The sequence below is a fragment of the Callorhinchus milii genome, unplaced genomic scaffold (assembly GCF_018977255.1).
Source record: "Callorhinchus milii isolate IMCB2004 unplaced genomic scaffold, IMCB_Cmil_1.0 Scaffold29, whole genome shotgun sequence".
NCBI classification, from domain to species: Eukaryota; Metazoa; Chordata; class Chondrichthyes; order Chimaeriformes; family Callorhinchidae; genus Callorhinchus; species Callorhinchus milii.
In genome coordinates, this window is record NW_024704770.1 from 1,044,484 (window position 1) to 1,055,662 (window position 11,179).

The window sequence follows — 11,179 nt, forward strand, 5'->3', positions numbered from 1 at the left end:
AGGGAGAGAGGAGGGGAGGGAGGAGGGAGAGAGGGAGGGGGGGGTTCAGGAGGGAGAGAGGGATGGAGAGAGGGTTCGGGAGGGAGGGTGGGGGGGGTCGGGAGGGTGGGTGGGTGGGTGTATTGTCACTGGCTGATTGTCAAGACACTCCCACCCCCAGGGCTGGCGCAGTCGGTCCCGCTTCACTCTCACCTCACCTGAGCGTCGGAAGCCCGTGGCCTCGAGCCTCGTGTCGCGACTTTGATCTCCGTCTCGGCTGATAATGCTCCAGTACGGTGTTTGGGGAAGCGCTCCAGGGTGACGGGGCTTCTATACAAACACAAGTCATTGTATTGTCAGAGATATTATCCTTCGAACGAGACTTTAACCCCGAGACGCCATAAATCGGTCATTCACTTTATATTGCCCGTCGGCACAGACTGGCTTCTGTTTTCCCGTAAATACAATTGATTTCTCTGTGACGCACCTCGAGGGGTTTTAATAAATACTCCTCGCGTTCGATATGGTGTCTCATTGCGACTTGTCGGGAGCTATTTCACAGGGTGTACCTCAAATGTGGTGTGACCTCTGTGTAATTTGCGGGCGAAAAGTGACAACCAACTCGCGCGCAGCAACGTCCCACAAACATCCACGGAGTGAGTGATCGGTTTTATTCGTGGTGGTGGGGGGGGGGGGAATTGTTGGCAAAGATGCCGAGAGTAACGCTCTTCACTTTTCGGAGCTCATCGTGGGATCTTTAATGTCCGCCTGAAACTGGCAGATGGGACCTCGTTTTTAACGTCGCTCCTGAAGGACCTTACCTCCAAACTTGAGGTTTGTGGGTGAACAGTGACAAACCAATGCTGTTCTGAGGTGGAAATCTCACTGTCTGTGCCAATTGTGTGCAACAGTCAGTTCCCCCCGACGTGAAAGGCGCTATACAGATGTAATCTTGTTGTTGTTGTTCTCTGCGAAGTGCTTTGGGATGTCCTTCTCCCACGAAAACTCACACACGCGCGAGCGCGCACAAGTTTTGCGGTCTGCAATCCCGTATCTTAGCGGTTAGAGGGCTCGCCTCACGAGCGAGAGGACCTGGGTTCGATTCGCGGGCAGGAGAAAAACGTTGGGCAAGTTTCCTCGCTTTACTCCAGACGCTTCTCTTGGAACAGGTTGCGAACGCGCGCTAAAGTCTGTCCAGGGTGCCTCAGGCAGGGGAGGAAATTCCCTGGGTTTCGTTTTAGCAGGAGTTGAGAGATTTATTGCTGTCGGTCACTTGATTTGCTCGTGGTGCTGATCATTGGGCGGTAGACTCGGACTCTGAACTCATTTAAGAAACTGCTCGAAGCTGTAACGGGAATGGATTGAAGTGTTATTTGCAGCGGGAGATAAAACAGAGCAAACCTTGACCCACATCTCAGACACCAGCAGTGCTGAGTTACTCATCTCAGACTGGAGTAGGCCTTGTGACTACTACAACAACAACAAGATTACATTTGTACAGCGCCTTTCACGTCGGGAGGATGTCCCAAGGCACTGGGGGGGAAGGGAGGGGAGGGGAAGTGGCGGGTGGCCGATGGCATGGTCGAAGAGGAGGGTCTTGAGGTGGGACTTGAAGGAGGTTAAGGAGGGGGCGAGTCGGAGTGACTGTGGGGATGGAGTTCCAGAGGTTGGGGGCAGAGTGACTACAATTGGCTTCCACACTCCCTGGGTCAGGGAGGGTGAGATTGGGCAAGAATAGAATGGAGTTTAACTCTGATACCCACCCCCCTGCCCCTGCCTGTCCACAATATTCGGACTCCAGCCTCACACACGGACAACGACCACGACACTGGGGTGGGGGGGGGGTGGGGGAACGTGACCGTAATCATGATCGAAGAGGAAGGTCTTCAGGGGCGACGTGAAGGTGGGGAAGAAAGAGGCAAGGCCGAGGGATAGAGGAAGAGAGTGACAGAGTTTCGGGGGCTTGGTGGGTGAAACTCGGCCACCAACGGTGGAACGGACGGCACGACAAGCTGGAAGTCAGAGCCGGTCAAGCGGAGGCAGTGGGTTGTGTGTAAGCAGGTCGGAGAGGTAGGGAGGGGCCAGGGCACGAAGGGATTTGAAGACGAGTGTGAGGACCTGGGGCCGGTTGAACGTATGAAGGTTGGGCAGTCTGTAGGGAAGGAGATAAATGAGGGCGGGCTGAAGAACTCATTGGCAAAGAATTGATCATAATGGAAGCAGACGGCGTGTGGGTGATGTAGTAAGCCGGTCAGGAACCTGGGTGTCTTGTTTGACCCTGAACTGTCCTTTCTCCCCCACGTCCGCGCCATGACCGGCACTGCCTACCACCACCTCCACAACATTGCCAGACTCCGCCATTGCCTCACCCCTCAGGCTGCCCAAACCCTCACCCACGCGTCCGTCACCTCAAGGCTCGATTACGGAAACTCCCTCCTCATCGGCCTTCCCAACTCTTCCCTTCACAAGCTGCAGATCATCCAAAACTCTGCAGCTCATGTCCTCTCCCGCACCAGGCTCCGTGACCCCATCACTCCCATCCTCGCCCGACTCCACTGGCTCCCCATCCCCCAGAGGATCGAGTTCAAGATCCTCGTCCTCACCTTTAAGGCCATCCATGGCCTTGCCCTCTCCTACCTCTCTGACTTGTTGACTCCCTACCAACCTACTCGCTCCCTCCGTTCATCGGGCTCCGGCGTGCTCCATGTCTCCCGCCCGACCCGCCCTAGTGTTGGTAGCCGGGCTTTCAGCCTCTCTGCCCCCACACTCTGGTAGTCCCTTCGCCTCACTTCCTCCCTTGTCACCTTCAAGGCTGGTCTCAAGATCCTTCTCTTCGATCGTGCCTTCGGTCTCCCTCCCACCTCTCTGCCTTCCCTCCCCCCTACACCAGTTCCCACTCCCCCATGTTCGGGCCCCGACACCTGACCGTTCAGCGCTTTGGGACGTCCTCCCGACGCGAAAGGCGCTCTGTATAAGTGTCATTTCTTGTCGTCGTTCGCTGTAGTAGTGATGGTGCGGTGACACGAGGCCACTTGTGTTTGCTTGCAGGAAGCGAGGGGGGGGAGCACCATGGAACAGTGCTTCGACAACGAGAGCGTTCCGTTCTTCTATAACAACAGCAGGAAGACCCTGAGCAACCATTGGAGGACCAAGGACAAGCTGGTGGTAGCTCTGGGACTCAGTGTGTGTGTGATTGTCATCCTGGCAAACATCCTGGTTATCCTCGCCATCATTGTCAACCGTCGGTTCCACTACCCCATCTACTACCTGCTCGGCAACCTTGCCGCCGCCGACCTCTTCGCCGGGATCGCTTACCTCTACCTGATGTTCCACACGGGCCCTCGGACTCGCGAGCTGACCGTCAAGACCTGGTTCATTCGACAAGGGCTCATCGACACCAGTCTGACGGCTTCGGTCGCCAACCTGCTCGCCATCGCGGTGGAACGGCATCAGACAGTCTTTCAGATGCAGCTGCACAGCACCATGAGCAACCAAAGGGTCATCATCCTGATCGTCTGCATCTGGGTCACGGCCATCATCATGGGGTTGATCCCCATGATGGGCTGGAACTGCGTCTGCGACCTGACCCAGTGCTCCATCATGGCCCCGCTCTACAGCAAAAGCTACCTGATCTTCTGGGCGGTCTCCAACCTGGTCATCTTCTTCGTCATGCTCATGATCTACACCCACATCTTCATCTATGTCTACGGCAAGACCAAGAGGATCTCCAAGCACACCGCCTTCCAGCCAAAGCACAAGGAGACCATGATGAACCTAATCAAGACCGTGGCCATCATCCTCAGTGAGTGCAGCCCTCCACCAACACGCTTGCCTTCCCTCCTCCATCCTCTCCCAACTGCTAGCTCACCCCTCCCACCCCCCACCCACCCCCCACACATACACAACAACAACAACAACAGCGCCCTTCACACGGGGTGGAGCGCCTCATGGTGGCGGAGTCTGACCCCGAGCCAGGGGGAGAGGGAGGGAGGGTGGGAGTGACCGTAAGCACGATCAAAAAGGAAGGTCTTTAGAGGGGATTTGAAGGTGGGGAGGGAGGGGGTCAAGGCGGAGAGATTGAGGGAGAGAGTTCCAGAGTTTCGGGGAGGAGGATTATCATTATAATTTGCTTTCATCCCTCTTCAGCTCTTGGGCATTAGCTTAGGTGGGGAGCGACAGATTATTCAACTGTGAAACCATATAAGTTTGATCCGTATAAATCTTACAATTGCCAAAGTCTTACATCTGCCCAAGTCCCGTTCCAGAGTTTATATTCTATGCAAATTTGGTTTAATAATAATCCATGCATTTGATATAACTCCTTATCACATCTTTGAGTCATCTCAAAGAGCCTCACAGAATATACAGCGAAGTAAATTGACTGTCTGTTTTGTGGGCAGCCAATTGGACACAGCAGCGTCCCCGCAAACAGCCGCGGATTGAGGGACCAAATTATTATTCATTTGTTTTTTGGAGGGATTATTACCCCCGGAAAAGCAATCCGCCAATCGACTACCAACTGGGTTCCTACTTATTGCTAAGTAAACCGAGGCGTGTGTGTGTGTGTGTGTGTGTGTGTGGAGTAAGGAAACTTGCCCAATGTTTCTCCCTGCCCGGGTCCTCTCGCTTGCGAGGCGAGCGCTCTAACCGCTGAGCTACAGGACTCCGTATACTTTTCATAAATGTAAATGTATCGTCCCAACTGATATCCTATGAGGTTTACTGCATTTAATTCGTAGCAGGGAAACCGAATGGTGAACGTGAATATAACTATGTGATTTTTCGCGCACAAAAAATATAGTCAATTCGCTTTACAGTACGTTCCGCAAAGCGCTTTGAGATGTCTCAAACAACAACAACAAGAAGATTCCATTTACTGAGCGCCTTTCACGTCGGGAGGACGTCCCAAGGCGCTGTACAGTTGGGTCAGGACCTGAGCAAGGGGGGAGATGGTCAGGGTGAGGGGAGGGAGGGGAGGGAGCGAGGAGGGGGGATATGGTCAGGGTGAGGGGAGGGAAAGCCCGCCCGCCAATGGTGGGGCGGGCGAGGCGGGGGACGTGAAGCTGACCGGAGCCCGCTGAGCGGAGAGCGCGGACGGGTTGCTCGGGGGGTTAGGAGGTCACAGAGGTAGGGAGGAGCAAGGCCAAGGCCAAAGAACAAAAACATAGCGTCCTTCATGCAGGGCTGAGCCTCGGAGAACCGGGCAAAATTTGGGAGATCCAAACTAGACTTTAAAAGAGCCGTTGAAATCAAAATTAAGGAAGTGTTGATGAATTATTGACTGTTTAGGCCGCAGCTGAAATATTGTGCGTAGGATACCACGTTATAGAAAGGGCAATTGAGGTATGGAGAGGACGCAGCATATGTTCACAAGAACGACAATAATATAACAATAATAATCCTTGTATTTGATACAGCACCTCACCACGTCTTCTGGACGTCTCAAAGGGCTTCACAAAATGTTCTGTAAGGTGAATTGACTACGTTTGGTGGGCGAAACATGGCAGCCAATTGCGCACACATCAGTGTCCCCCAAACAGTCATGGATTAAGGGACCAAATTATTTCTATTTATTTATTTACTTTTTGAAGGGATGACTTACCCCGGAAAAGCGATCCGCCAATCGACTAATACCCGGGTTCCCACTTACTACTCGGTAAACAGAGGCGTGTGGAGTAAGGAAACTTGGCCAATGTTTCGCCCTGCCCGGGAATCGAACCCAAGTCCTCTCGCATGCGAGGCAAGTGCTCTAACCACTAAAAAAAAAACGATGAGGGGAAGTCAGGACTCTTCACATTGGAGCAGAGAAGGTTGAGGGATGACGTGATGCAGGTGTTTAAGGTAATGAAAGGGTTTGGCGGAATTGGTCGAGAAAAAGCTCTGTTTGTCGGAAATTCAAGGGCGAGAGAGCGTGGATTCAAGATTGGGACAAGAAACATTAAAAGAGCTTTGGAGAAAGATCTTCTCCCTGAGGGTTGTCCTCCCGACGTGAAAGGCGCTCTATAAATTAAATCTTGTTGTTGTTGTTGTTGTTGTTGTCAGGATGGAGTCATTTTCCAGGGTTGGCTGTTGGAGCAGAGTTGATTGGAACATTTGGAAAATAAGTTGAGCAACACATTCAGTGAAAGGGAATTGGAACGTGCAGGGAATTGCTTGCCAAGACAGCGATGTCAATGGCAAGCTGCGCGGTTTTAGCTGGTTAGACTCCAGCAGTTACCCCAACGCACACTCAGGAGCCCCCCAAGCCTTGGCTCTGGCCAACCTGCACCTTGAATGCTTTCCAGAATTAGATAAGAAGGATGGTTCCCTCCAGAAAGAGAGAGAGAGAGAGAGAGGATTCTATTCCAACAATCTATCTTGGTAACACCATCCACAGACATGGCATCAACTTCCACACGTATGCAGATGACACCCAACTCTACCTCTCTGCCTCCACCCTCGACTCCAGGGCCCACTGCTGTCCTGACTGAATGTCTGTCAGACATCAAGTCCTGGATGAGAGCAAACGTTCTCCAGTTGAACGTCAACGATACCGAGGTTCTCCCGATTGGCTCCCATCAGCGCCTCCACACCTCAGGCGCTGATAGCATCACCATCCATGGTTGCACACTCCACCTTACTGAGCCAGTCCGGAACCTTGGTGTCTTGTTTGACCATCAACTGTCCTTTGTACCCCACATCTATGCCAAGACCCGCTCTACCTTTTCCCACCTCCGCAACATCACCCGGCTCCACCACTGCCTCACCCCCCAGGTCGCCCAAACTCTCATTCGCACGTTTACCACATCTAGGCTCGACTACGCCAACTCCCTGCTTGTCGGCCTTCCCAACAATTCCCCCCACGAGCTGCAGATCTCCACACCTCTGCAGTTTGTGTCCTCTCCCGCACCAGGCCCTGTGACCCTACCACCCTCCACCCTCGCCCGGTTCCACTGGCTCCCCATGCCCCAGAGGATAGAGTTCAAAATCCTCGTCCTCACGTTCAAAGCCCTCCATGGCCTTGCTTCTTCCTACCTTGTGACCTGCTGATCCCATATCAACCCGTCCGCTCCCTCCACTCAGCAGACTCCAGCCTGCTCCACGTCCCCCGCCTAGCCCGCACCAACATTGGCGGTTGGACCTTCAGCCTCTCTGCCCCCACTCTTTGGAACTCCATCCCACAATCCCTTTGCCCCACTCCCTCCCTTGCCTCCTTCAAGGTACATTTCAAGACGAGGAGTCCTGTAGCTCAGTGGTTAGAGCACTCGCTTTGCAAGCGAGAGACCTGGGTTCAATCCCAGGCAGAGGGCGAAACCTTGGGCAAGTTTCCTTACTCCACACAGAGCCTAATAATAATCCTCCAAAACCAAAACAATAATAAATTGGTCATTTTCAATCCACGACTGTTTGTGGGACATTGCTGTGCGCAATTGGCTGCCGCGTTCGCCCACAAATATACAGTCAATTCACTTTACAGTGTGTTCTGTGAAGCGCTTTGGGACGTCCTCCCGACGTGAAAAGCGCTATATCAAATGCAAGGATTATTATTGTTATTTATTATTAAGACCCTCCTCTCCGACCGAGCCTTCAGTCACCCTCCTACCCCTACCCTCCCTGATCCCAACCCCCAGCTCGTGTCCAAATCCCTGACTGTCCAGCAGCTTGGGACATCCTCCCCACGTGAAAGGCGCTGTGTCAATGTTATTTTGTATTTCGCTCTCTAGAATCCCCTCGTGTAGGTGGAATACTTGGAATTCTAAGTTTGGTTCGGATACTCTTAAGCAACAGTGATGGGTTTCCGCACATATCAAAAAAGAGTTGAATGCCCTCCAAATGTTGTATTTTTTTATGCTTGTAATTAAAGGGGGAATTGGGAAAAAATGTCTTCACGGTAGGCCGTGGGAATGTGGAATTCTCTGTCCCAAACCGCTTTTGAGGCCGAGTACATCAGTTCTTTCAGAATGGAATTGGTTTGACGCTTAAAGACGAGGACTGTTACACTAATTCTTGCATTTGGTATAGAGTTTTCACGTCAGGAAACCGTATCAAAGTCCTTCGTACGCAAGTTTCCTCACTCCGCCTGCCTCGGTGTTAGTCGATTGGCGGATTGCTTCCGGGTGGTAATAATCCCTCCAAAAAAAAAATAATTTGGTCACTCATACACCGTCGCTAAAATTTACAATATATTCTGTGAAGCGCTTTTGAGACGTCTCAACGGTGTGATACAAGGAGCTGCGTCAAGTGGAGGGATTTTTATTATTATTCACGGGATTTCCCGTAAAGCGTAGGGACTGTATTTCGTAGGCAAATTCGGCAGCTCATTTGCACACGGCATTCAAGAGAACGACAATTTCATCTGGGGGACAAAAGAGTAAGGAAAGTCTTTTCCGTAAGTGCTAAAACATCCCCCTGAACAGGCAGAGGTGACCTCAACAACAACAACAACAACAAGATTACCTTTATATAGCGCCTTTCACGTCAGGAGGACGTCCCGAGTCCTCAGTTTAACGTCTCATCCGAAGGACAGCACCACCAATAATAGAGTAGCCATACCCCAGGACAACGTTGGAGGGTCAACTTGGGTTTCAAAATCCTGACCCGGAGCTCGGACCCACAAACCTCTGACCCGGAGAGAGGCTTCGGAAGCCGGCCAGCTAGGCTAGGTTGACACATCCCACATTAAAAGGGTGTGGGAAGTGATCGGGATTAGTTAGACCTGTGTATAGAAAAACACCAGCGCTCAGGCTGGTCGGGCTGAACAGCGCACAATATTTGCTATTCCCAGAGAAATTGCTGAACGCAGTTTTCCTGGGGAAGACTGGAGGACGTACGTGCGTGTGCATGTGTGTGCATGTGTGTGTGTGTGCGTGCGTGTTGTCTCATCAACGTCTCTGTGACTTGCTCGGGATGTGATGGGATTTGCCCGTCGATCTGCTGGCAGTCTATCGGTGACTGTACAGAAGGCAGTTAAAGATTCTTGGAAAACGAACACGTGTTCAGTGAAACGATAATGTAGTGGAGGTCGATCAATCGACAGCTGGTCTGCGAACAAGACAGACCGCAGCCTGTACCTCTATCCAAAAGTGATTTGCGACAAAGAATTCCACATTCCCATTGCCCTCCGGGAAGACATTTTTTCCCAATTCCCCCTTTTTAATTAGAACCACAGAAAAATACCACAATCGGAGGCCATTCATTTGCGGATTGGGGGTGGGTGCGGGGAGGAGGGGGGGGGGGGTGTTAAGGGAAGGAGGTCGGAGAGGTGGTGGGGAGGTGCCAGGGCACGAACAGGAGCAGAGCGGGAAGGTTTCCCGTCCCAGCGATGGACTGGCGCGCGCGCGTACACGCTCGCGGGCGCGCGCGGGCGCACACACGCGCGCGGAGGTTCCTCGTACTTTCCGATCTGTGCGCACGGCTGGTCGCGTGTACACAGCGATGGTAAATCGCGAGCAAGCCTGAACAAAGGCTGGAAGCTGTCGAACCGGTTTCTCTCGGAGCCTGTAAACTGATCCCAGGTCCAACTCCTGCAGCTGCTCACCCATTCACCGGCGCGCACGAGCATCCTACAGAGAGAACAGCTGTGCATTGAGGATACTGTCCCTCCTCCATCCCCCCACCGAGGCTGACAACTCATTCATGGTGTCGTTGCGCAGTGCGATCGGTTACGGGGTTCGGGGGAAGGGGGAGATAGGTTTCAGTACGTCAAAGCGTACTGACCAAACTCCGTCCCCACGTCTCACCAGCTCTGGCCCAGGCTCCACTGGCTCCTCGTCCTCGCCAAACGGGTCGTCTTCAAGATCCTCACCCTCGTGTTCAAATCCCTTCCCTCTCTGGCACCTCCCTCCCTCTCCGGCCTCCTCACTCCTCAATCCCTCACCCGGTCTTCGCCTCCGATCGACTGCTCGCCCCTCGGGAGGGAGGAGGGGAGAGGGAGGAGGGAGGGAGAGAGGGAGGGAGGGAGGCGCAGGTTGGCAAGAGCCAAGGCTTGGGGGGGGGGGGCGCCCAAAGTGTGGGTTGGGGTAATGGCTGGAGTCTAACCAGCTAAACCCACACAGGTTGGCCATTGAGAGCCCAGTCTGGCCGAGCTTTCCCGCTGCTTGTCCAGCGAGGACCACCCTACCTTTGGCTGCGGAGTTAACTAGAGCTGAGGAGGACGATTCCCTGCCCCCAGTGACCGGTAGACCCTTCCAGGTCCTCCCGATGAGCCAAGGCCGGGCTGTGCTGCCATCAGCAGTGAGTGCCCTGGAACCCTGCGGCCCCTCCTGGCTCAGGAACCGGGACTGGAGACCGTCACCGAGGGCGGGCAATCCATTGCCAAACAAGTCCCCTTTGGGCCAGTTCAGCTCTGACTGTGCTTCCAGAAGCCTTTTGGGGGGGGTGGGGTGGGGGGGCTGCACGTGGTAGTTGGATGTGGGGGGTGGTGGCTGCGGAGCTGTGCATTTGGTGGGCTATGAACCCCCCCCCTCTCTCTCTCTCTCTCCCTGTTGTAGGTGCCTTTGTGGTGTGCTGGACCCCAGCGCTGGTGGTGCTGCTGCTGGACGGGGTGGGCTGCACCAGCTGCTCGGTGCTGAAGGTGGAGAAGTTCTTCCTGCTGTTGGCCGAGCTCAACTCCCTGGTCAACCCCATCGTCTACTCGTACCGCGACAACGAGATGCTGCGCACCTTCAAGCAGATCCTGTGCCTGCCGTGCCACAGGGAGCGGGGCTACGCGGACGGCGTCAAGTCGCACGCCCTGGTCCAGAAGATGCTGTCGCGCAACCCCAGGGACACCAGCAGCCAGCAGGACCACTCCAGCGTCTGAGAGACGGGACCACCTGAGCCGTGGCCGACCGGACACCGCCCACACCCCCCCCCACCCCCTCCCAACGGTGACTGCGGCCCGCTATCCCGCCCGAACATCCGGCGGCCCTTTTGTATTGAGGCCCACTTTCCCGCCCGAGCATCCGCCCATCCGGCGGCCATTTTGCGTCGCGGACCTCTTTCCCGCCCGGACGGCCGCCCCCCCCCCCGGCGGCCATTTTGTATTTCGAAGCGCGCGGACCGTTTGAAGGCTTTTTTTTTCCCCCAAAAAAAACAAACTCTCTTTTTTTTTAAAAAAAGAAAATATACATATAGATGTATTCCACCGAAAGAGAGAGGAGGAGGGAGGGAGAGAGAGAGAGAGAGAGACGGAGAGGGAGGGAGGGAGGGAGGGAGAGGGCATTAAAAAGAAACACGGGAC

The 11,179-nt window shown here is 54.0% G+C and overlaps 1 protein-coding gene across 1 annotated transcript in view; it reads left to right on the top strand.

Annotated features, from left to right (window-relative positions):
• Positions 1-10,759, top strand: part of LOC103174454 (lysophosphatidic acid receptor 1-A-like) — a 37,207-nt gene extending 26,448 nt beyond the window's left edge. The window contains exons 2-3 of the mRNA XM_042344617.1: positions 3,028-3,781; positions 10,449-10,759. Of these exons, the coding sequence (XP_042200551.1) occupies positions 3,049-3,781; positions 10,449-10,759 (1,044 nt within the window). The 5' untranslated portion in view covers positions 3,028-3,048. The remainder of the gene's footprint in view (positions 1-3,027; positions 3,782-10,448) is intronic.
• Positions 10,760-11,179: the final 420 nt, after the last annotated feature.